General features: G+C 38.9%; 1 protein-coding gene across 4 annotated transcripts in view; it reads left to right on the forward strand.

Moving 5' to 3' along the window:
• Positions 1 to 27,314, forward strand: part of MRE11 (MRE11 homolog, double strand break repair nuclease) — a 75,563-nt gene that overhangs the window by 32,355 nt on the left and 15,894 nt on the right. For 3 of the 4 annotated variants that reach the window (XM_047071016.1, XM_047071015.1, XM_047071018.1), the window contains 5 exons: positions 2,525 to 2,625; positions 4,026 to 4,199; positions 10,930 to 10,992; positions 19,214 to 19,430; positions 20,610 to 20,693. In XM_047071016.1, the coding sequence (XP_046926972.1) occupies positions 2,525 to 2,625; positions 4,026 to 4,199; positions 10,930 to 10,992; positions 19,214 to 19,430; positions 20,610 to 20,693 (639 nt within the window). The remainder of the gene's footprint in view (positions 1 to 2,524; positions 2,626 to 4,025; positions 4,200 to 10,929; positions 10,993 to 19,213; positions 19,431 to 20,609; positions 20,694 to 27,314) is intronic. The other variant, XM_047071017.1, reaches the window with a different exon arrangement.

The following is a 27,314-nucleotide window of genomic DNA, read 5'->3' on the forward strand; positions in this document are numbered from 1 at the left end:
GCATTTTTTTAAACGTTTTATTTATTTTGAGAGAGAGCGAGCACATGTGCGAACATGGGAGGGGTGGCGGGGGGGGGGGGGGGGGGGGGGGCGGGGCGGGGGAGAATCCCAAGCAGGCTCCATGCTGCCTGTCTTGAGGCTTGATCTCACGAACCCTGTGAGATCATGACCTGAGCCAAAACCAAGAGTCGGATGCTTAACTAACAAAGCTACCCAGGTGCCCCTAATTGTTCTTATTTTAAATGTATTTATAAAAAAGGCCATCCAACTGAAATAGTGCTTCTTCATTAGAAACACTGATCATGTTAAATATAGAGGTTCTTCTTAAAGCTATTGAGTCAGAGAATTTTTATAGAAAAATATGATCTTTTTTTTTATAGGTAAGCTGTTTAGGTTTTTATTAACCGAGCTTTAATGGAGCTTCTGTTTTCAATGTCAAATTGTGACCAAATTTTCCATGCTATTAATTCAACCTGAAACATTGGTTCAGATATTTATTTATTTTGAGAGAGAGGGGGAGAGAGAGAGTCCACACACACAAGCGGAGGAAGGGGCAGAGAGAGAGAATCCCAAGCAGGCTCTGTGCTGTTAGCACATAGCCCCACAATGTAGCCAGACTTTGGGCTCAAACTCATGAACCATGAGATCATGACCTGAGCCAAAATCGAGAGTTAGATGTTTAACCGAATAAGCCAGCCAAGTACCCCTCGTTCAGGTATTTAAGTGGAACTCATAAAACACTGTTTTAGGGAAAAATCTGTGTCAGATAATTACTTTCTTATGCTATGAATTTTAACTAGTTGTTTATTGATCATGGTTTTCTTTAATTGTCCATCCTCATCAGTCCCTTGAGATCATAATAATACAGAATATAGAAATAGTATGTTGTTACTTGAGTTTCATCCATAGTCAGTTTTATTCTAATGATTCCTTTTTGGTTTAAACATAAATTGCAAAACAGAAGGGGCACTTTGGTGCCTCAGTCAGTTAAGCATCCAGCTCTCGATTTCGGCTCAGGTCATGTTCTGTCGATTCGTGAGTTCGAGCCCTGCATGGTGGTCTATGCTGACAGTGTAGAGCCTGCTTGGCATTCTTCTCTCTCTCTCTCTCTCTCTCTCTCTGTCTCTCTCTCCCCCTGTCTCTCTCTCCCCCCCCCAAAATAAATAATAAACTTAAAAAAACAATAACGTTTTTGTTTTATTGAAAGCATTTCTTGTTATTTTGGTCAGCTCTGCTTCTTAACTACGTGTGTGACATTGTACAAAAGTACATAACCTATCTGATGGTTGATTTTCTTGTTTGTGAAATCAGGATAGTACGTGAGCCTGCCTCACAGAACTGTGGTTAAGGATTAGAAGACACACTGCATGTAAACGGTCTTAACACAGTGTCTGGCATGACTTCATACTTAGGAAGTCATGATGTTAATTCTGTCTTGAAATTTAGAAACGATTTCTGTTTACTTGTCTCCAGTACTTTGCAAGAGGCACACTGAACTTTGTGCCTCTTTACCCTCTGGGCCATTGCACGTATTTTTCCCTCTGCATCAAATTTTTTTCTTTTTCCTGTTTTGCCTTGTGAATCTTACTCATTCTGGAGGTCTTGATTCAAATGATATAGCTGCATTTGATATTTGCACGTTATTTTCAACCTTCTCTGAGAAGATTAATTCATTTCTTTCCTGTGTGTCGTATTCTCTGTTCTTCCCTCATGTGGCACTTCCCACCTTAATTTTAATCATTTGTTCTCACAGGCAGGGATCCTGTCTTATCATTGGGTTTTCATGGCCAGGGCCAGTATGTCAGACAGCTAATATTTGTTTCCCTGACAAGAGTTACCAGCAGAGTAGATACTGGACCCTATGCTTCTTGGCTTCCTACCCAATACTCTTTTTATTCTTCACCTGCTGTTTTTGCGACAACTATCCTGCTTCAGACAGCAGCAAAAGTGCTGTAAGCATACATCCCATTTGTCTCACAGACTATTAAAAAGGCACATATACCTCAGGGCTGAGATTTAATTAAATCAGTAATTTTTATAGTTTCATCTAAGACATTCATGAGTGAAACTGGCTGTCTTTTTGTTTTGTTTTGAGCTGTGCGTATGTGGTGGTGACTGTTGCAGAGTTCCAAGCCGCTGCCTTGGTTTGTAATGAGGAACTGGCGATTTTATCCAAAATTGCTTTTGTAATTGTCAGTATAGTGGGAAAGGTAAATAACATCTCGGTGTTATGAAAGTAGTTTTGTCCCTGAACATCCCTTGAAGTCGTTTTGGAGATCTCCAGAGGTCTGAAGACCACCCTGTGCTGTAGGAGACGTAGTACTTGGAGATGTGGAAAAATACAAGCTTTGAGGAGGAGACTACAGCTGTCAGTAGAAATGCCATGTTTTTGCCTCAGAATGCCCGAGCTGATTGTTGATACGGTTTGGCCATTCCGCCTCCACTGAGCCAGACTTGCCATAAGTTTGGGTACTTTAACACTGTAATGGAAGCTACTGTTTTTCCACGGACTTCTTTTTTCTAGGAGAAGAAATCAACTTTGGGAAGTTAATCACAAAACCTTCAGAAGGCACAACTCTAAGAGTAGAAGACCTTGTAAAACAGTATTTTCAAACTGCAGAAAAGGTAATTTCTTAATTACAGTCTACATTTTGAATAATGGCTGTCTTATGATAGCAGACTTGAATTTGGGTCATGTATAGTTGATACTTGAAACGAGGGGCGCCTGGTTGGCTCATTCGGTTAAGCATCCAACTACTGATTTCGGCTCAGGTCATGATCTCACGGTGGTTTGTGAGTTCGAGCCCTGCATTGGGCTCTGTGCTGCCAGCAGAGATACTGCTTGATACTCTGTCTCCCTCTCTGTCTGCCCCTCCCTTGCACACGCTCTCTCTCACTCTCCCTAAACAATAAACACTCAAAAATAAATAAATAAGTAAACGTAGAGGATCCTCACAAGGTCTCTATGAAGTAAGTAGGGTAAGAATGAATTATACTCATTTATAGTTACTCTACATTAAGAAAAATCAGTGCTTGATGGTATTATTATTGTGGCTATTGTTGTTGATGTTGTTCTGTTCTTCCTTCTTTTCTCTACCGAATGTTTCTGAATCCAGGATTTACTTTTCTCGCATCTGGATGTAGTTTCAGAACTCGAGGAATATAGCCACGGGACGGTGCAGCTACTTTTTGGTTGGCATGAGTATATGTCACTTTAAGATCTGGCTGTATTCGTTTCCTATTGCTGTTGAAACAAGTCTCCACAAACTTAATAATTTAAATTAACACAGATTTATTGTCTTAGAGTTCTGTAGGTCAAAAATCTGACACCAGTCTCACTGGCCTAAAACCGAGGTATTAGTGGGGTTGTGTGTTCCTTTTTGGAGACTCTAGGGGAGACTCCATTTCCTTATCTTCTCCAACTTCTAAAGGTGTCCACATTTGTTGGTTCACATCCTGCTTCTTCCACCTCCAAAGCCAGCAATGTTCTATTTCCCTGGCCATTTCCTGCCAGTTCGATCTCCCTCTCACCCCCTGTTGTGATTACACTGGGCCCACTTGCATAGTCCCTGTAACCTCCCAATTGTACGGCCAGCTGATTAGTAATCTGTAAGCTCAATTATCCTTTGCCTTATAATGTACTCACAGGTCCCAGAGATTAGGATGTGGACATGTGTAGGGGCCATCATTCTGCCTGCTGCACTGGTTAACCTAGTCTCTTAGTCATTGGCTACCATTTCAGGACCATTTATCCCAACCACTAGGGCCTCTGCATTTCTTCCTGTCTTTTACACTACTCCTGTATCTGGTTTTTACTTGGCTTTTTCTAGCCCTGAATATTTGTTAGTAGGCTTAATTACTGCCCATTGTTTTGTTTTGTTTTCCCTTCAATAACTAGATAACTTTTTTGTCTTTTTCCCCTGGTAACATTAGACTATAATTTTTCTTGCTCGTATAGAATTATTTGGTAAGGAATAGATCCTGATTTCTGCATCCAGTGGCAGTGGTTTGTACCTCTTTTATAGAATGTGCAGCTCTCACTTCTAACCGAAAGGGGAATGGGCGAAGCAGTACAAGAATTTGTGGACAAGGAAGAAAAAGATGCCATAGAGGAATTAGTGAAATACCAATTGGAAAAAACACAGCGATTTCTTAAAGAACGTCATATTGATGCCTTAGAAGATAAAATCGACGAAGAGGTAACTCATTTGGGGTGGATAAGTCTAATTGGATACTCTCTCCTTAAAAGTACCTCTGACTTCCTTTCTGATAGACCAGTGTTTAACCTCTCTGATGTGTTTAGTTTCCTCATCTGTAAAATTGAGATTGCAAAATGAGAATTAAAAGTAGAGAAGGCCTAGAACAGAATCTGAAACATGATTGCTACCCATTAAATGTTAGCTTTGTTCCCCATGGATGGCATCTTCTCTCAAAGATCATGAAAATGCTTTAAGACAAACCGTATAGGGTGAAAATTTCTGTTCTGATTTTCAGTTTTTTAGTAAGCTTTGAGATTTTGAATTTCATCTAGAAAATGCTTTCTCTGTAAGCAGAAAAACAGTGGAAGAATCAAAGGAAAAGCTCTAAGTTTGCATAGAAATTGTTAATTTTTGCATGTCTCAAAGTATCAAAAAATCAAAATATACTGACGTGGAGAAAATATTTGTACGTGGGCAGAAAAAAGGTTGATACTCAATGTTATTGTAGTACCTTTATAATAGTCTTAAGGAAAGTAGTAAACATTTCATAGAATAATGAACAAAGACATGAATAAGTGGTTCACAAAAGAAATACAAACAGGTAATAAGCGTATGAAAGTGGTGTTTAGCCGAGGATAATCAAAGAAACTCATGTATTTTGGGGGCGCCTGGGTGGTTCAGTTAAGTGTCCATCCAACTCTTGATCTCACCTTGGGTTTTGATCTCAGGGTCATGAGTTCAGGCTCCATGTTGGGCTCTGCACCAGGTGTGAAGCCTACTTAAAAAAAAAAAAGAAAGGAAAGAAAAATGAAACTCAAATGTAGTTTTTATTTGTCCAAGTGACAGCAATTTGAGGAAGGTGTTTCCTATGCTGCTGGTAGGGGTATCAAGATTGAGCTACTGCACCGAAAGGCATTTTGTCAGCGTGCATCAAGAGGCTTAAGATTTGACCTTTAACTCAGCCCTGGGAAATTTTCCCAAGACGACAGTGAGATAGAGATTTGCATATGGAGTAATTTAAGTGTTGTCTGCAGTGGGAAAATTTGGAAAATGTTTTGAAGTAAATGTTGGCACATACATACTAGATACTATGCAGGCATTAAAAATTACACTTTTGAAGAGGATGGAAAAATATTTTCAGTGTTATGTGTGGAAAGAATTCCGAAGATTTAAAACTACATACAGAATGGTGCCAGTGAGTTTTTATTTTATATATGAGTGTGTGTGTGCATGGAAAGAATGAAAGAAAATATTGCAAATGTTATCGTTTGTTATATTCAGGTAATGGGACTATAGGGGATCATTTTCTGTATCTTCCAGATTCCCTCTAAGCAGAAGAACAAAACATTATTTTTAAAACTCATTCCCTTTCACTTTGATTTTGGTGCTTTTAGTCAGTCAGCATGGTTCTTATGATGTCAGTATGCAACTTGTAATGTTCCATGCCAAGCACTTCAACAGTCAGCATAAGTATTCCACATTCTAAAATCACTCACACTGTGACACTGGGTGTATGGGGTTCATAAATTTTTGGCAGGAATGCATTTCTCAATTAATTGCCAAAAATTAAACATGACATCCGGCCCAAATGTAATTGTAAAACTGTGAAACTCCTAGGAGATAATGTATGAGAAAACCCAGATGATCTTGGGTGTGGCAATGACTTTTTAAATACAACACCAAAGGTGTGATCCATGAAAGAAAGGATTAATAAGCTGGACTTTATAAAAATGAGAACCTGCTCAGTGAAAGACAGTGTCAAAGGAATGAGAAGACAAGCAACAGATTTGAGGAGAAAATATTTATAAAAGATAACATCTGGTAAAGGACTATTATTCAAAAAATATAAATAACTGTTACAAGTCAACAGTAAGAAAATAGGTAACCTGATATAAAGATGGACCAAAGACCTAACAGACATCTCACCAAATATGTACAAACGTCAAGTAAGTTTACAATGAAAACATGTTCTAGGGGCGCCTGGGTGGCTCAGTCGGTTAAGTCTCCGACTCTTGATAGGCTCAGGTCATGGTGTCACAGTTCTCACGATCTCACGGTTCTGACCACGTAGAGCCTGCTTAGGATTCTCTCTGCCTCTCCCCCCGGTCACGGGCACATGTGCTCTCTCTCTCCCAAGAATAAATAAGTAAATTAAAGAAAAAAAATAGGGACTCCTGGGTGGCTCAGTCGTTTGAGCGTCCAACTTCGTCTCAGGTCATGATCTCACGGTTCATGAGTTTGATCCCCGTGTCGGGCTCTGTGCTGACAGCTCAGAGCCTGGAGCCTGCTTCAGATTCTGTGTCTCCCTCTTTCTCTACTCTCCCCCACTCGCACTCTGTCTCTCAAAAATGAATAAACATTAAAAAAGTTTTTTTTAAAGAAAACATGTTATATATCCTATGTCATCAGGGAAATGCAAATTAACAGTGAAGTATACCACTGCGCACCTATTAAAATGGCCAAAATCCAGAACCCTGACAACACCAAATGCTGGTGAGGATGTGGACAAAAGGAATGCTCACTCGTTGCCAGTGGAAATACAAAGTGGTACAGTCACTTTGGAAGACAGTTTGGCAGTTTCTTAAACAACTTAATATTCTCTTACCATATGATCCAGCGGTCATGCTCCTTGCTATCTACCCAGAGATGTTGAAAGTGGTACGTTCACATAAAAAGCTGCCCAGAGATGTAGATAGCAGCTTTATTCATAATTGCTGTAACTTGAGAGCAACCAAGATGTTCCTCAGTAGGTGAATGGGTGAGTAAATTGTGAAACATTCAGACAAGGGACTGTTGTTTAGGACTAGGAAGAAACAAGCTGTCAATCTGTGAAAGGACATGGAGGAAATTTAAATGCGTATTACTAAATGAAAAAAACCAGTCTGAAAAGGCTATAAACTGTACGATTTCAACCATACAACATTCTGAAGAAGGTAAAACCATAGAGACGGCAAGAAGATCAGAGGTTGCAGGGGCTGAGTGAGGGGCAAGAAGAGGGATGAATAAATGCACAGAGGATTTTTAGGGCAATGAAACTGTTCTATATGATACTATACTGGTAGATACATGTCATTACACACTTTTCCAGACTCATAGAATATATGTCACCAAGAGTGAACTGTAAACTATGGATTTCGGGGACCGCCTGACTGAGCCTGCCAGGCTCTTGATCTCTCTGGGGTTGTAAGTTCAAGCCCCACGTTGGATGTAGAGGTTACTTAAAAAGAAAATCTTGAAAAAAAACAAAACTACCGATGGACTTGGGTGATTATGATGTGTCAGTGTAGGCTCATCTGTTAAAACAATTGTCCCAATTCCTGGTAGGGGGAACATTGATAATAGGGGAGTCTGCATGTGTGAGTCAGGAGGGTATGTGGGAAATCTCTGTACCTTCCTCTCAATGTTTCTGTGAACCTAAAACTACTCTTAAAACAAAACAAAAACAGAAAAGCAAAAAACCATCCCCAACCCGGAGAGGTGTCATGACTCCTGAGAGGGTGCATGAGGGATGGGCTATGTATTAGCTAAGAGTGTGGACTCTGGACCAAGTGACCTGTGTGCAAAATCAAAACCCTTAGTACCTGTGTAACCATCAGTAAGTTTTTTAACCACTCTCCACCTCAGTTTTCTCATACGTAAAATGAGGATAATGACAGAGCCTCCGTCAAGGTTGTTGTGAGGATGAAAACAATATGTGTTAAGTCCTGGAGCACTGCGGGCACACAGTGCCTACGCAGTATTTTTACTGACTCATTTCTCTTGCATGAGTGACTTAGCACTTTTGGTAAGGCACATGCCACCTAGAGCACTATTACATACTGTGCCATTTTCAAAAACAATTTTATCCCCTCTCCTGAATCATGACAGACACTGTCATTTCTTTCAGCTTAAACAGCAAATAAACCTCTTCAGTCCCATTTCCCTTTAGCAACTACTCTACTTCATTGGTTCCCTCTTACAGCAGAATTGCTTCAGGGTTTTCTGTATTTGCTGCCCCGATTTTTCTCCCTCCCTTTTCCCTTACGCCCATTGTCCAGGTGGGTTGATCCCATCATTCCAGTGAAGGTGCTCATTGAGAGTCGCCAGTGACTTCTCTTGCTAAATCCACTTGTCAGTTCATCTTAAATCTCAGTTGAACTCTTCTTGAAGCCATTTTTTTCTTTGGCTTTTGGACCCCACAGTCTTCTGGTCCTCTTCTCTGCTTCTGTTGTTTTTGTCATCTCTCCACCTCTTTTGTTGGAGTCCCTAGAACTCAGTCCTTGGAGCTCTCCTTCATCTGCATACTCCCTTTATAATCTCATCTAGCTGCCTGGATTTAAATTCCATCCATTTGGTGGTGACTTTCAAAAGTCTAGCCCAGACCTCTCCTCTCAGCTTAAGATTTCTGTGGCCAGCAGCCTGCTAGACATTTCTACTTGGATGCTTAGTAGACCTCTCCAACCGCTAACACTCCCCAGTCTGAATTGCTCTGTTCTCAGCCTTTACTCTGTGTCGTGTCCTAGTGGAAACACCATTCTTTCCGTTGCTCAGGCCAAAAACCTCGAAGTGATCCTTGACTCTTCCCGTTATGTCACTTGTGTCCTGACTCTGTAAATGTCCTGTGGCATTACTGCAGAATACATAAAGAATCTGCTTCTCACGCCTTCGTCACTACCGGTGGTCCAACCTGCATTGCCGTTTCTTGATTAGATTCTTTCAGTACCCTCCAAACTCCTCTCTCTTTTTCTACCTGTGCTCTTCCTCCACCCCCCATTCTCAATTCACCTGTCAGTGATCCTAACATATTTCAGATCCAGTCACTCCCGCCTGAAGAAAAAACCCCTGTAGTTTTTCACGAGGCCCTGTTCAGTCTGGCTTTCCCTTATGTTTTTCCCATCCAGTCTGCTTGAGCCACAGCAACCTCCTTGCTATTTATTACACACACCATGCGTACTTCTGCCCCAGTGCCTTTACAAAACACATTGTTTGCTTTGATTAGAGTGTTCTTCCTTAATCATTTGCAAGATTCATTTCCTTCTACAATCTTTGTTCATAAATTACCTTCTCAGGCCTTCCATGGTCATCCTATTCAGATGTGACCTCTCAGCATTGCTCATCCTCTTCCTGCTTTATTTTTCTCTGCATACTTACTGTCTTTTGCCAGGATTTCACAGATTCAGACATTTGAAGAACTCCAGACTTCACTGAGCATTCTTCATCTAAGGTTTGTTTTTTGTTTTTTGTTTTTTTTTTTAAAGTTTATTTTGAGAGAGAGACTGGGGGAAGGGCAGAGAGAGGGACAGAATCCCAAGCAGGGTCAGTGCTGTCAGCACAGAGCCCCACAAGGGGCTCAAACCCACAAACTGTGAGATCATGACCTGAGCTGAGATCAAGAGTCAAACGCTTACCCCACTGAGCCACCCAGGCACCCCTAAGGTTTTTCTTTAAAGGCAAAGGATCTAGTGCATCAAGAAAAAGTATGGGCAGACATTAGGGACCTGGGAGACCCCAGGCATATATAAGCTCCCCATGTCGTCATATCCACACAGTGGTCCCTGGATTGAACACCAACATCTGTGCAAAAGGTCCCAGGAGATCTTTTATACCCCTCTGGTCACATAGTCAAGCCACGCTTCAAACCTGGTTGTGCAGGTTGAAAACCATCAGTAAATAAACGGCCCCAGCTAAAGGCTCCCCAGAGAAGAGCCTAGAGTTTTCTGTCTAGTTGTAAATTAACTCAATCCAATCCACCTTCTAAAATGCAATAGAACTTCTTATTTTGTTTTCATTTATTGGCTACACACACACACGCACACACACACACTTGTGCACACACACAATTGTACTCCTGGGGGACAGAGTTTGTAGCTATTTTGTTCACTGGTGTATTCTCAGTTCCTATAGTGCTGGACACATAATGGGTGCTCAGTAACTAGATGGCAAATAAATTATTAAACAAATAGAGCTTTTCTCTAATTATGTAACTGTACTATAAGAGCCTTGTTGAGCAACAATTAAAAAAAAAATCTCTAGTATCCCTCTTGGTTCCAGGACCATTATCAGTCAGTGGTAAACATTCAGTAGTAAAGTGATCTTTAGAGGCCCACCCACTTCGTATTACCATTTCAGAGAGCCTCCTGAATCTCTTACACCCAAGTGCCTAAGAATGATTTGAGCCATATAATAAATATTTCAAGTCTCTGAAAGAAGAGATTTTTGTTTTTAACTATTTTACTGAAGTATAGCACCCATAGGTGTTAAAGGACTTTTTCTTCTGCAGTTTGATAGACTTTTTCAGTGATCTGGAACATTTTTGTAATACAGTTTTGCTTAGGGCCTATATAGTACAATTCTGAAATTTTAATGTAAATCACTAGAAAAATGTGATTTTTTTAGTCAGTGTTTTGTGAGACAAAACTGTACTTCTGTTTCCAAGTTTTTTGTTGTAATAGAAAGCATTTCTTTTTTTTTTTTTTTTAACGTTTATTATTTTTGACAGAGAGAGAGCAAGCAGGGGAGTGGCAGAGAGAGGGAGACAGAATCTGAAGCAGGCTCCAGACTCTGAGCTGTCAGCACAGAGCCCGATATGGGGCTCGAACTCACAGACTGCAAGATCATGACTTTCAGCTGAAGTCAGCCACTTAACTGAGCCACCCAGGCACCCCTAGAAAGCATTTCTTAATTGTAGCACATTTATATTTACATGATAGGAATAAGCAACATGTTTGTGATTTACTCTGTTTTAATACAGGTACGCCGTTTCAGAGAAAGCAGGCAAAAAAACACTAATGAAGAAGATGATGAAGTTCGAGAGGTAATTTCTGCTGTAAATTCTTGTGCTTATATGTCAATTTAAGTTAGAATGACTAGTAGGTTTGTTTATAGAGGAGTCAGTCCACAGGACCGAGGTTTGATTGATAGGACTGAGCAGGGATTGGCCTAGAATAGCTGCCTTTGATTTACACCAGCTCACCCTACCAGTATTCTGCTTGCTGCCGTTCCCTTTTTTCCCTTTTGCTCTCCTCTAAAACTGATTTAATTGTGTGGGAGCAGGGGACATATGCAACAAGAGCCCTTATTAATCAAAATAATACATAATTGTGATCAGAACATCTTAACCAGTGTAAGATGAAATCTAACCCTACCGAGCTGGTATTATTTTGGGTAAAAAGGAAGAAACATAGGGTCTTGCTAGCAGTATTACCATAGGTAAATACACAGTGTCCTCTGGGCTTTCTAAAATGTTGAAATGGGCTTGATCACCATCAATGCTGTCTTTCTCAATCTGCAGTTTAGAACTTCTGGTTAACGACCATTTACTTAAACTTTGGGCCTCTATGTGGTACTTGGTGAATTCACTATTGAAACATGTTTTTCTATTTTCCCATTTGTCCCTCTTGTTTTATGGTTGCTATGTAGTATTTAAAAGTTATCTTATAACTGATTTACTATTGGGACTTTGTCTTGATTGCTTTCATCCGTATCTGTTACAACCTCGCCATCCTACTGGCATTAGCAATACAGATGTGGAAAGCATGTGGTTCGTGTCCACCAGAGACTCACTTTAATAGGTGAGGCAGATGTATGTAGAAAGAAAATTGTTAAATATTATCATGACCGGAAGTGTCATCCTCACTGAATTAATACAACTATCCTGCTAGTCCATTGTCATTTTCCTAATCAGAACTGCCCCTGACAGGTGGTGAGTTGGAAGGTGCAGAAGCACTTGACACATCCCTCATATTAACTTTTACAAACTCCACTGTTTTCTCAGGTACAAGCAAAAAGGAATTAATGGAAACCCCACCCCCCCCCGCCCCCATCACCACCACCCTTTACATATTTTTTGCCTTGTTTTAAGCACACTCCTTAGGTAAAAGTCAATACCTGGGATACTAAAAAGGAAAAGAACCCTGCCTAAGGAGATGGGGACTCTGAATTTCCTTTTTTTGTCCTCTGAAAAGGAGTCCATTTAGTGGTTGATCTAGTGATGACTACTAGGTAATATGACACAGCCTTTAATGTGAAGCAATTTTAGATCCTGACATAGGAAAGATTAGTTATCAGATAATTCTTCATTACCATCTCTAAAGGCCGTTAGATAGAATTTTTTCTTTTTTAAATACAGTTTCTAAGTCTACATCTGATTTACTTCAATATCTGTCATACCATACTGGCTACTTTACATTTTAAGCTGATCCAGTAATGCATCTTACGTGGAATATTAAGGAGTAGGAAAGTAACATTTTTGGTGTTATTGTGGTTTTTTTCTGTCTTCCTATAAAAGTTTGATGACCTGAGCTTATGGTGGGGGGAGTTGCCCCCCCCCCCAATTATATCCCAGTTCATTAGAATATGTAGTAATGTGAAGTGTAATAACTCAGTAAACTTTCTTTAGATATGCAAAGATAATCTTCTAAATGCCTAGTTTTGTGAGTTTCACTGGCTTCTTCGCGTTGTAAAAGTTAGCACTATCTCCGTCGTGTAATACAGGAGATTTTACAACATAAACTAACGTTACTAGCAGTAGGGCCAATACTGACTACAGGTTTTTCCTACCTCCTGCCTTTCATTAATAGCCTACAGTAAATGATCAGAGAACTAAAAGCTACCACCATCCACTAAATTTCACATTCAACACTCCCGATGTCAGAGTCACTTCTACATGAATGTAGGAAAAAACAGAACACATGGCCTACTTTGTTTTATTCATTGCTGCTTTCAAGGAGAAAGGGCAAATGGTATTTGTGAAATTTTTATTTATTGAGTTTTCTCTAGGTGTATCACACTATTTCAGTTTCCATTTCACAAATGAGACTGAGACCACAGTAAAGGTTACCTGGTGGGGTGAAATTTTACCTTCAAGTCTAGACTTTTCCACCATACCACGTCCTATCACAACTCTGTATCATCATGACATTAATACAACTCATGGCAAGTGAATGGCTAAAAATATAAAATTTCTGAAAGTTTTTGATGTGCAGCACATGAAAATCACTGTTCCTAAAAAGCACAGGTATAACTGCTTTACCGTTTACAAGATGGTTTTGGGGAGCTAAGAAGAGGAAGCTATAGATTAGGGATCCCTTACCACATTTATGCTTGTATTCATCTACAGAGTTCCGTTCAAGTAGAGAAGAGTTTGCTAAGTAGCAAGAGTGAATGCTACAGGAAAGAAATGACTCCTGATTCTTGGATCGTGTAAACTTAACTAACCGTTTCAATTTAACAGATTACGGAAGTATTTCTGGGCACGTCCTTTGTGTTTGGAGCCACTAAATTCAGTTTTTCATTAACCTTTTAAAGAATAAGAGTGAATATTTTATACAAGGAAGGTAATGGTGGACATGACAGATGGCATTTGGGAATTTTTCAGAAGAAAGCGCTTTTAAGTTTTGATTTTTCAGCTATATTTTAAGACATTAGCAGGTAATCAGGGTTTCCTAAGTAATTTGTTAGCATTGCCATAGGATGTTATAAATGGTCTTCATTCAGGATTACTGCTTAGATTTTGTAATGGAGTTTGAGACTTTCCCAAGCTATAACCTCCAGCCATGGGGGTTAGCTTAAATTATTTAAACAAACAGACAAAAGTATTAGTCCTTCCAAGAGGCTTTAAAGGCTCTTGTGCACATTGGAAAGCTCTCAAGTATTTTCTTTAAATATAAGTTCACAGTTAAATAAAAGGCCAAACAGTGGATATTTGAGGCTTTGCAGGCCATCTATGCTCTTTGCCACATATTCTTCTCTGTGTAGGTGGTGGCTGTTTTTTTTTTTTAACAATCCTTTAAAAATGTAAAATCTATTCTTAGTCTAACATGTAGTCCATAGTTTTCCCAGCCTCTAGTTTCCTGTGCTTTACCTGAATCGGAGGCAGAGTTGATCCCCTTCTAAACTATAGTGCCAAGCACTGTCAACAAAGTGAAGAGGCGCCCCATACGATGAGAGAAGTTATCTGCACATAATGTGTTTGGTAAATGATTAATATCCATAACATGTAAAGAACTCCTAAAACTTGATCACAACAACAAAACGCAACTTAAAAAGTGGATGAAGGACTTAGACATTTCTCCAAAGAAGATAAACGGGTGACCAATAAGCACAAGAAACGTTGCTCAACATCACTAATCATTAGGGAAATGTAAGTCAAAACCACAAAGAGATCTCACTTCACATCTATTAAGATGACCGTTAAAAAAAAGAACAGAACTAGAAAATAGTGTTGCAAAGAATATGGAAAAATTGCAACCCTGTGCATTGCTGGTGGGAATATAAAAGCTTCTGTGGAGAATAGTATGATAATTCCTCGAAAAATTTAAAATAGAATAACGTGATCTAGCAGTTGCATTTCTAGGTATTTACTCCCAAGAACTGAAAGCAAGGACTCAGGTATTTGTACACCCATGCTCATAGCATTATTCACAATAATCAAAAGGTAGTAACAGTTGATGGACAGATAAAATGTGGTATGTATGTACAGCAGACTATTCATTTAACCTTAAAAGGAGTGAAATTGTGGGGCACCTGGATGGGTCAGTTGGTTAAGCGTCCAACTCTTAATTTCAGCTCAGGTCATAGTCTCATTGTTCATGAGTTCAAGTCCCGTGTCTCTGCACAGACAGTGCAGGGCCTACTTGGAATTCTCTCTGTCTCTCTGTGTCTCTCTCTCGCTCTCTCTGAGTAAATAAAAATAAAATTTTTTAAAAAAGGAGTGAAGTTCTGATACTACAACATGGACGAAACTCAAAAATATCTTAAGTGAAGTAAGACGTAAAAGGATGATTGCTTGTATAATTCCACTTACGTGAGATACCTAGAGTAGTCAAATTCATACAGACAAAAAGTAGAATAGTGATAACTAGGGGATGGGGTAGGGAATGGGGAGTTACTTTTGTATATTTTGCCACAATTTTTTTTTTAAAAGGTGTAATACCAGGATAGGATGTTTTCAAATCTCATCAAAAAAGCACCTGAAAACATTGTCCTACCAGTGGATCTGCACTTAACAATGGTTCTGGGCCTACACTCATGAGGTAAATTAGAATTCCCCAACTAATTCTTAGAAGTAATGTACTTCAAATATATTTGTAAATTCCAAAGTCTATTGCACAGAAAAGTAGAGTTAAACTATTTTAATGTAATGTTTGAGATGATAAAATGAAGGTCTAGTATTTAGACAAAGGCAAAGTACAAAATTTGGAAATGGATGGTGGGTAATTTGTTCCAAGGAATAATCATAAAAGAGCATATGCATTTTAGATTTTTGCTGGATACCTCTCCATCACTTCAGAGATGTCACCCCAGTTTACATTCTGACCAGTATTTGGGAGTGTTTATTTCCCCACATCTTTGTCATCATGATGTATTACTACGTCTTTTGGGGTTTTTTTTTTCAATTTTTTAAAAATATTTTTGAGAGAGAGAGAGTGTGTGAGCAGGGGAGGGGCAGAGAGAGAGGGAGACACAGAATCTGAAGCAGGTTCCAGACTCTGAGCTGTCAGCACAGGGCCCCACACGGGGCTCGAACTCATGAACCGTGAGATCATGACCTGAGCCGAAGTCCATCATTTAACCTACTGAGCACCCAGGTGCCCCACTACACCTTTTGATCTTTACAAATCTGAAGGGTGAGAAATTGTCTCTTGCTGTTGTTTTTAATCCGTACTGCCTTGTTTTGTGTTTATAAGTTATTTATATGAGACACCTGGTCATGTTCTTGGCCCCAAAATTTTTGCTTTGTTTTTGTGCCAAGGGCGTTGGTCTCTCTCACATGAAAGTGTGCACACACTCTTTGTGTGGTGAAGGGATAGCATATTTAGGGTATTTGTCATGCAAAAGAAGGGTTTTGGGGTTTGTTCAAATCCAGAATGGGTGATGAATTAAGTGTTTTTGACCCATGTATAGATAAACATGTGGGACTTTTCCTCCTTTGTTCTCTTTATTGATTTAATAAATTATATTAAAATATATAAAATATATTTGCCACTATTATTGCCCCATCCTTGTTATCACTTTATGAGCCCCCTGATAATGGGTATACCTGGTACGGTTTTTCCATATGTTCCTGGATTCTCTTTGTTCACTTTAATATTCATAAGTCAGATCCTGTAATTTTCTTTTGTGCATGCAGTCCTTTGTCACTTCTTCAGTACCAATGTTATGCTGCTTTACAAAAATAAATTGGAAGCTTTCTTTATGCTCTCGTACTATGGGAACAGCAGTGGAACGGTCTGTTCTTTGAAGATTTGATAGACTTTACCTGTGAAACTTTCTGGCTGTGGTCCTTTTCAGAGGTGTTGTTCCTTTAATAGTTTTCTCAGATTTTTCTTTGATGTTAGTCTGCTGAGACTGTGTACCTGTTCTTGGATCCATTTAGGTCATTTATTTTTCCAATTACTTAGGATTGAAGAATATTTGTCAGGATTCTTGAATTTTCTGTCAATCTTTTTTCCCTCCACTTTCATTTCTAATGGTGTATATTTGTCTTTTCTTCCTTTTTGTTAAATTAGTGATTTTTATCAATATGGTTTTGCCCCAGAGGATCAGTTTTTAAATTTGCTAATTTGAATGATTTTTGCTTAAAATGTGTTTATGATTGTACCGTCGATTTTTTTTATACAAACAAATTAAAATATTTTTTTTAAATTTTTTTAATATGTATTTATTTTTGAGAGAGTGAGACAGAGCGTGAGCAGGGGAGGGCTAGAGAGAGGGAGACACAGAATAAGAAGCAGGCTCCAGGCTCTGAGCTGTCAGCACAGACAGCTCAAACCACAAACCACAAACTTAGGGCTCAAACCAAAAACTGTGAGAACCTGACCTGAGCCGAAGTCAGACAGACACCCAACCGGCTGAGCCACGCAGGTGCCTTCCCCCTGCAAATTTTTTTAACGATCATTTATTTTGAGAGAGAGGGACAGAAAGAGACAGAGCACAAGTGGAGGGGTAGGGTAGAGAGAGAGGGAGACACAGAATCCAAAGCAGGCTCTGAGCTGTCAGGACAGAGCCCGTCATGGGGCTTGAAGTCACTAGCCCTGAGATCATGATCTGAGCTGAAATGGGGTACTCAACCAACTGAGCCATCCAGGCCGCCCCTCGTTATTGATTTCTAATAGTTTCCTGTGGATGGGTTTTATTTGTCTAAACTTTTTGAATGCCAGATCTCCTTATTTGCATTTATTCTTTTTTAATAGGTTGCAGGCTTTCTTTGCAAACACAGCTTTATTTGTTTCATATGTTTTGTACGTAGTATTTTTATTATTTTCTAGATTTCTACAATTTTAGTTTTGAGGTTTTGAGGCAAGTGTTTTTGTTTTTTTGTAAGTAATTCCTAATTGTATTCATGGTGATTAGGCAATATAATAATACTGTTAATTATTTAGAACTTACTGATATTTTTCTTAACACCCTATGATATATTAGCTAAACATTTCAGGAGGTCTTGCAAAGAAGTATATTACTTATTTTCAGAGTATAGAGTTCAACATGTATCAATTAGATCTGTCTTATTAATTATGTAATTTAGATCTCCTTTTTCCTTTTAAGTCTACTTTAAAAAAAAGTACAAGTTCTATGTTCTATGTCACCACAAATACTAAATTAGCAAATACTGAACCATATTGCTGCTAGGAGAAAATACAGGATTAGGTTCCTGCCAACTACCGGTTCCATTTTTGTCAGCTGATCAGTACATAACCTTTTTATCTGTGTTTCTGTTTAAAGACACATTAATTAATGTATATATTGTAATTCACTAACATTGAACTTAGAACCAGCGGCCCCGTAACTCATACCTGAATGCAGCTTATCTAACGACATGTATGTCATCTGTAAGGCACGCCGCAGCCTGCTTGCACTTGGGAGCACTAGACAGCACTTGAGCAGTACACCGAATCACCAACCAAAAGCACAAAAGTGTGGGAAAACATGGCACTAAATATGCCACCAAAAGGACACCTGTTTAAAGTGTGAGAGCAGAAACAAGCAGGCAGGGTGTCCCGTTGTTCATCTTCATTGGGGAACGTGTGCGTCAGGAGACTCAGCATTTTTGCCACTCTGCGCAGGTCCACAGATGACTGCAGAAGTGTCAGGAGGATCGTTCTGGGGGTTGCAAATACAGAATCCGGGAATAAGGAGGATTCGCCATACTTCGTCTATGACAAGAAAAATGAGTTGGAATCTTTTTCTGTTATTTTTTCTTTATATTTTTTGTTGTGTTCCCTGAAGGTTTTGTTTTGTTTTGTTTTGTTTTTTACATAGTATTCAGTGTCGAGTCCTTCGTGTAGTGAATTAGCTGTTATCTCCCTTAAGCTAAGATCATCCACCATCATCCTGAAGGTGGATGATCTCCCACAGCCCACTTTACTCCTGCTTCTGCCCTACCTGCTTTGTTCTCATCTCCTCATTTAGCCCCCTCTCCGCTTACTTTATGGTATCATAGAGCACTTAGAAATGTTCTAGCCACCTGTTCTTAGACTGAGAATTTTCTATTCCAAGCAAGAGAGACTACAGTCATGGTCCCTTGAGACGTATAGATCCATTTTAGAGAGCTCTATGTTCCCTGACACTCTTCTCAGCCTTGTTCCTCAAACAGGTCAGATCTTTGTTATATCTGTTAACTCTTCTTCAGAGAGTTTGTGTTTTGAAGTTGGAGCTATTTCTTATTTCATTGAAAGTGTGTTGTGTCTTGTTTCTGTTCTCCTTGTTACCTTTCGATTGGTTTAAGGGAAGAGTTCAGGACAGCATTGCTTTTATTTTACCCTATTTTTAATCAGAAAATCTGTTCATTTCAGAGTTAAAATATTTCACTAAACCTCACACCTGTCTTTTTAGACAGTTTCTTCCCAACTTAAAATTTGCATCTTCTTGGTCTTAAGCTTTTTATTCTTCTCCTGCTTGACATTTTTATAGCATGATTAGTGAAACAGAATGGTGTAGGCAGTTTGACAATATTAAATGTTATCTCAATGACCAAACTCATGACTTAGGATGCTTCATTGTCTGTTAATGTGTACTTTCCCTTCTCTCCCTCTCAGGCTATGACTAGGGCCAGAGCCCTCCGATCGCAGTCCGAGGACTCTGCTTCCGCCTTTAGTGCTGAGGACCTTATGAGTATAGATCTGGCAGAACAGATGGCTGATGACTCTGATGATGACATCACAGCAGCAGCCAACAGAGGAAGAGGCCGAGGAAGAGGCCGACGGGGAAGAGGGCAGAGTTCAGCCTCGAGAGGAGGGTCTCAGAGAGGAAGAGGTTAGCCCCGAGTACTGTCTTTCACACACATTCAGACTTGGCAGTTAGATGGCAAACACAAGATTGTATTCCTATCGTCAGAATTTAAGTGATGCAGTCCTTTAAAACTTTGCTTTTGTAATGCATAAAGTCCATCTTTTATGTAGTTCTGATATGTGTGTTTTACATAAATATAAATGGCCATGTGCACATAAGGTTTTAATTTCTCTTCACTTTTTTTTTTTTAAGAACTTCACTATGTTTCTCACACAGTACCTTTTGGATACATTTAATGTCTTGTTTACTCTCACATGTATAAAGTAATGGGCAAATACGAGCTGCTAAGGAAAATGGCTACCTAATGGCCATTGGCAGCAGAAACAAACTCCAGGTCATAAAGATTATTATTTCTGTTACTATCGTAAGATACAAATGCCCGCATTTTTATAAAGTAGCTTCATAAAGTGTGTGCAGAAAGAAAACTACCCTAAAACAATTTGAGGTTTTTTTTTTAATTAAAAAAAATTTTTTTTAATGTTTATTTTTGAGAGAGAGAGACAAAGCGTAAACCGGGGACGGGAAGAGAGAGAAGGAGACACAGAATCTGGAGCAGGTTCCAGGCTGTCAGCACAGAGCCCAACGTGGCGCTTGAACTCACAAACTGTGAGATCATGACCTGAGCCAAAGTCAGACGCTTAAACAACCGAGCCACCCAGGCGCCCAAAACAACTTGATCTCTTAAAGCAGTCATTGACATTAATTGCCATCAGTGTAGTAATGTGTCACTGTTTCCCTTAAATAATCCAAATAATGGAAAATTGGCTTCCTGTTGCATTATATAAATCATTTCTAGGAATATTTTTGAATTGTTTTTATTAAATATTTATCTGGTAAAATAGTATTTTAGTTAAAAATTTCCAGGGAGAGAAATCCTCATCCTCTAATGATAATTTATTTTCATTATCCTTAAATTTACAAAGTATTTCCTTAAATTTTAATTGGAACAGTATAAACCAAATGTGATAGAAGTATATAGTCTTTGAAAATTGATTAGCCTAGGTGTTTCTTGCTATATATGTCTTTGACTTTTTGTACATAAACTATGTTTTGACATAACTATTTACATTTCATTTTGGCATTGTTTTAAAAAAACCTTGGCTATTGACGGTATTATATACTGACTGCTCACTATTCTAACAGGAAGCAGTAGTCTGGATACTTCTACTCGAAGCAGAAGTTCAAAGGCTGCTGTGTCAACATCTAGAAATATGTCTATTATAGATGGTGAGTATGGACTTGAAATGATCATCTAGCAGTTATTTATCAATGTCAACATAGGAAGACCTAGGAATTCGCCATTAGTAAACCTCATCGGTCTGTGTTGCCATCACTGGGGGGAGTCAAAAGGATTATTAGGATTACAGGATGAATTATTCTTTTAAAGGTCTTTGCCGTTCATCAGAGCTCTTGAAAAGGGTGAGCCTTAAAAATTATTTTTTATAATCCCTTATTTTTGACAAATTTATTTCCTGTTTATAGAGGGATCATGAAGACCTAGAAAAGTGAGTCAGTTGGTCAGTGTATCAGCAGTGATCAAAAGAGAAAGAGCTGCTGCTTAATATATTGTTTACTTTCTTATGCTGCTTTGGTCTGACTCTACTGTTAGCACAGGGAAGTCATGTAATCTGTATTTAAGAGAAATTATGGTTAGGATTCTTTAAACTAATTTTGTGTGTGTGTTATGGTCTAAAATTTGACCTCAACCTAAGGGGACCTATTTTGAATAATAGTATAAAAATATAATAAGCTGTTTTTAAATTTTGAGATCACTCTAAGTTGTTAGTTTTATAAAAGTAACATTGTTTGGGGTTTTTTTCTTAATGTTTGTTTGTTTGTTTGTTTATTTATTTATTTATTTAGAGAGAGAGAGAGAGAGAGAGAGAGAGAGAGAGAGAGAACCCGCAAGTAGGAGAGGGCCAGAGAGAAGGAAAGAGAGAGAATCCCTAGCAGACCGCATGCTGGCAGTTCAAGAGCCTGACATGGGGCTCAAACCCATGAACCATGAGATCATGACCTGAGCCAAAATTAACAGACTGAGTCACCCAGGGGCTCCTAAAAGTAACATTGTTAAAACATGTGGTTATATGTTTTTGTTTACCTAGCATTCATAAAATGCATACATAGCCATATGCATTTTATTTATGTTATCTATTATTGAGGTTAATTATTGTCTCATTCATAGCTAGGATTAATTTTAGACAGATTGGAGAGTTGGACTAAATCTTACACAATGAAATTTTATCAAGTGTAAATGTAAACTGCATATATGTTCAAAAGGACGGCTGTATAAAGAGTTGTGAGAGGTATGTGAGTTTAACCACATACTTAAATAAAAAAGACTAAGGTCAGTAAGAATGTGCAGGTCCTCCTAACTGTCCATGTTTACCAGTATTTTAACAATATTAATAGAAGTAGTGCCTCTTTGTAGCAAGGATGTTTTCCCTCTGTACTTACTTTTGGAACTGTGTTTCAAGAAGGATATCAGCTACATATGATCATTCAGAAGAGAAACCATATAATAGGAAAAATGGTAGAAGGAACTTGAGATATCTAACCTGGGAAGAATTTAGGTCTTTATATAAATTCAACTCTGTCCTTTGAAAGATAGAATGCGTTTGATCTGTATAGTCCCAAAGGCAGTGGTATTAAATATTTTTGAGTTCTGGATTCTTAAGAATCTGATGAGAGCTGTGTCTCTTCTCCTTAAGTAGGTGCTCAAGTGCAGGTGCACTCATTTTGAAAGGATTCTGGGACTTCCATGAAGTTCATCCATGAGCTCCAATAAGGATAGATTGGAAAGACTAGAAGCTTACAGATTTAAGTTTAACTGATAAAATGGATCCAGAAGACTTAAGAATATGCTTCACCTACTCCCTCATCTTATAGGTGGGGGAGCTCAGCTAAGCAATTTGTACTAGGTTGATAAAACCACTAACAATAGTCCTCATAATAGCTGATATTTATGAGAGAGTTACTGCATGCTTCTCAACAGCTCTCTGGTTAGATACTTACATTATCTCTCTTTTAGAGAAAAGGGAACTGAGGCTTTGAAAAGATAGGCAACTTACCCACAGTCTCACAACTGGGAAATTTTAGAACTTGGATTAATCCCACATTCCCTAGACTCTAGACTCCAGAACCAGGAGTTAGTCACTACTTGACCTTTGAACCACACCAGTTTAAGCTGTGTAGGTCCACTTATATGTGTGTGTGTGTGTGTGTATGTGTTTTTTTTTTTCTTCGATAAATACAGTGCTATAAATGTATTTTCCCTTCCACGTGATATTCTTAATAACATTATCTTTTCTCTAGTTTACTTTGTTGTAAGAATACAGTATATAATACAATGTGAAAAATAAGTGTTAATCAACTGTTTATGTTGTCAGTAAGGCTTCCAATAAATAGTAGGCCATTAGTAGTTAAGTTTTGGGGGAGTCAGAAGTTACATGGGGATTTTGGATTGTTCAGGAGTCAGTGCCCCTAACCCCTGAGTTGTTCAAAAGTCAGTTGTACTACTGGTTTCCAGAACAAGGTAAGATTAGATACCTACCTACTAGTTCTCAATAGAACAGTCTTTGCATTATACAGAGTAACTTATCTAATTAATGTGAAGATAGAGTCAACTGCCCCAGAAGGAAGTGAATTATGACGCTGTCAGAGGAAGTTTTCCACATTATTGGATGGCAACTGACATTGGAGGAAGGATAGAAACATTAGATCAAGTAAATGACTCTTAACCTTCTTATCGAAAGTTCTTTTGCTATGTTTTTCCTCGGTGATTATTCAGTACTTGAGGAGAGCCAGCTGAGATCCTTGTCTTTACTCCAAAAGCATGCTGTCTTTGTTGCCGTTTAGGAAATGGCATCCAAAAAGGTGCTCTTGCATTCTTGGCAGGACTAAGATAAAGCCGAGAAGGAGAAAAATCAAAATGAGCAGCATAGAAAGGATGTAGGCTGAGTTCAACAAGTCAGTCATACTTCTATGTTTGTTTACGTAGTAGTCTCTACATAGTGGGGTTATTTTACAAAATGTTCATTATAAAAACAAAAGCAGAGAGAGATAGGAAAACAAAGTGAATAAAATCTGTACACTTTCATGTTAAGCCACCACAAATTGGTTAGCCTGTGACACAGAGGCATAGATGTTATAAATTACCCACCTGTCCCTCAGCCCAAACTGCCTTTTTTTTTTTTTTGTCCTGGCTTAATTGTTTTATGCGAAGCTTTCCTTGGCACCAATGGGCAGAATTAATCACTTAAAAATGAGTCTTTTGTTGTTAGGAAATGAACTATATCAGTTAAGCTTGTTGCTTGCTCCCCCCCCCCCCCCCCCCCCCCCCCGCCCCAAGTAGTCTGTTTTTCCTCCCACCAGCTGTATTTGGTGTTCTGCAGTTTCTCTACATTGAATCTAGATAGGGGATTCTCTTTTATCCTGCTTAGCATTTATTGGGCTCTATGAAACTGAATTGGTGTCTTTCATCACTCCTACGAGTTCTCTCCCTTCAGATACTACCCCTGTGCTCTTCTTTTTCTCCTCCCTTCTGGGTCTTCACTTACATCAATGCAAGAATCACTCTGTCCCCAAGTGACTATTAATCTCTCTTGTATCTTCCATTGTTTTATCTTCCTGTGCTGTGTGATCTTCCGATTGACCCATCTTTTTTTTTTTTTTTTTTTTTTAAAGTAAACTCTAACCCCACTGTGGGGTTCGAACTTACAGCCCCAAGGTAAGAGACACATGTTCTGCCCACAGAGTCAGGCAGGCTCCCCACACCCACCTATTCTTAAAAGTGTCCTTTAAATGTTTAATTTTCATTGTTTTTTTTGTGGAGGTAGAAATTCACATAGTTCTTTTGAAATATGCTGTGTGATTTTAAAAATTCCTTGCAGGTATTTTTAAGCCTGTCTGTAATTTTGTGTGTGTGCATAGTAAGGATACTTGTTTTGTATTTTGTGTCTAAGAACCTAGTGTCTGAATGTCTTTGGCTTCTTTTTATTGTCTATTTCTGATTTCTGTGTCTGTTGTTTCTCATGTATGGTGACATGTTTCCTTGCATGTTTTGTTATCTGTTGTCCCTAAAAAAATCTCAGCAGAAATAATTTGAGGTCAAGGATGAAGGTAAGGCCCTCCAGACATGATTCCTATTTGTTTCTCCAGGCCTCTGGGGGCACCACAAGTCTTAGACCACATTAAACTATGTTTAAATTTATGACTTGAGGTTCAGCCAGCTGATATGTACTTGCAAAATCCTGTTTACATCTGCTTCCTTCTTAACTGTTGGGGTCCCAGCTTAAGGTAGGGAGGAAATGCATTAGCCACCCCCACCTTGTCTTGAGCAGGCCTTGACCTATTGTAGATAGCTCTTCCTTTCTCTATACAGAGCTGTCAAGACCAGTGTGAACATTTGTCCAGATCAACAGGTCTCCAGGAAAAAGGATTCTGCTTGATTCTCTGAGTTCGAGCTTTTTTTCCATTTTTGCCTGTTACTTCTTTATGTGATCAGCAATTAAATACCATTCAGAATTTTTTTTTTTTTTTAATGTTTGATGGAGCATTTTGGGTTGCTTTGAGCAGCAGTGTTTGTCTCAACAACCTAGCCGCCAGTAAACAAGTAGCAGAGGTTTTATCCGTGTTTTCTTTCTTTAAAACTTACATGTGACTGCCTCCTTTGCATCTAAAACTTTCTATCTCATACGGTTTTTTGTGAGCAATTTTTCACATTCTGCCATCAGCTCCTTTCAGAACTACTGCGCTTGTGAGGCTTTCCAAAGACCTTCTTTCCTGAGTCCAGCTGTTACCCATTGATAATGTGGAGTAAAGCTTCTGTTTGCATAGAGAAGACAAGAGACCAGTTATAGTGCCTTAAAATGTTCACCGATGTTCATTTTTTTTAAAGTAATAATAGTCATTTGTAAAAAGCAGCTATAGATAAAAGACAAATTAATGTGAAACTTAAGATTTCCTGAATTATGTTTAGGAGAAAATCTAAATGTGGTGTCTTTTGCAGCAGATGGTGAGGTTAAGAACCTGGGGTTTGGAGTCTGACATGGTATGGTCGGCCAGCTCTTCACTGGCTGCCTCCGTGCCCTTGCCCCGGCAAACACCGGCAGAACAGGGACTGAGTCATTCTTTTTCATCACCGTATCCATAGTGCCTGGCATAGAGCAGATGCCCATTAAATACTGGAGAACAGGGGCGCCTGGGTGGCGCAGTCGGTTAAGCCTCCGACTTCAGCCAGGTCATGATCTCGCGGTCTGTGAGTTCGAGCCCCGCGTCAGGCTCTGGGCTGATGGCTCAGAGCCTGGAGCCTGTTTCCGATTCTGTGTCTCCCTCTCTCTCTGCCCCTCCCCCGTTCATGCTCTGTCTCTCTCTGTCCCAAAAATAAATAAACGTTGAAAAAAAAAATTAAAAAAAAAAAAAAATACTGGAGAACGACTGAATAAAAACCCCTTAGAGATTGTACAGCATAAAGGTTAAAAGCATGGTTCTAAAGTCAGAGCTATTGGTTTGAATTCTGACTCCTTGATTTACTACCTATGTGTCTTTCAGCACATTAATTAGGCTTTCCATCTTCAGTGTCCTCATCTGTAAGATGGGGTGATGATTGCATTGATCTCATTGGGTTATTTTGCAGATTAATGAGAAAATACATGTGGAATATTTGGTGTAGTATATATACATATTAAGCCCCCAGTAAGAGTAGACGGTTTCTATTCTATAAGCTTCGAATCCCTTAGCTATAAAATTGACAGTATAAAATTGACTCCACAGAGAAGTTCGAAGTATCAAAAAAACTTACACATGTACATTACTTCGCACAGGATTTAGTAAGAATCCAAGGGAATGATTGCTGCTATTAGTATTAGTGGCAATGTTTACAATAAACTTAAGAAAATGGATGTTTTATAAATGTTAGTCTAAATTTGTCTTTTATGTAAATTCATTTGGTCTAATGGATTTACAATTGAACTGTCTCCAACATTGAGACTTTTTTTGAAAAGTGAAATAGACTTGTTAACACACATGTGTAAAACATTTTCATTAGGTTAGATTTGGTGGTAAGTCTCTGACAAAATAACCATGGGGTACTAACTATCTACTATAACTTCAGGACAAAAGCATCTTTAAAACTGTAGCTTCCAGTTCCCTACTGTAAGTGGAGGTATGAAGAGATACATAAAGGTAAAATTCTATTATAACAAGCCCCATGGAGTGTAGAGATTTATTATTGTACCGGAATTGTATTGGGAAAGGTAGATATTACACTTACAGCCAGCAACAGTTATAAGTAAGAGTTGACAGCCCAGAGTTTTCCATTGAAGGTTTTCTGTAGAGGATGGTGACTGAGTGAGTGGTACCTCTAAAGACTCTGTGTTCGGATTTAATTTACCATCCTGGCTACCACTACTCCATCTACTACCACTGTTGCTAGCCACATTATTTGAATGCCTGCTACATCTAGGCACTTGCCCAAACGATTTACATGAACTGCCTCTCTTCATCTTCTCAACCATTTTCTGCACGAATTATTAACACTATTGTATAGGTGGGGAAACTGAGACTTAAGGAAGCCAGGGGGCCTTGGCTATAGTTACCCAGCTAGTAAGTCAAATGAGTTTAACTCTACAACCACCATACTGTATTGCATCCTGACAGAACTCAGTGCACATTTTTCTGATGATTTAATTTACCTCACTGATACTTGTTGGGGATAAAAAGATAGGGCTCCTGTTTTCAAGGATCTGGGAGTTTGAGGAGTCAATTAGTGAATAATTATTGAGCAGAAATATGCTTTAAGAGTCATGATGGCCGGCTTTTTTTATTCAGTTGCCCTTATTTAAAGGT

Source organism: Lynx rufus, unplaced genomic scaffold (assembly GCF_022079265.1).
Source record: "Lynx rufus isolate CCGP_SWC_20201006 ecotype Redwood Valley unplaced genomic scaffold, mLynRuf1.p SCAF_9, whole genome shotgun sequence".
NCBI lineage: Eukaryota > Metazoa > Chordata > Mammalia > Carnivora > Felidae > Lynx > Lynx rufus.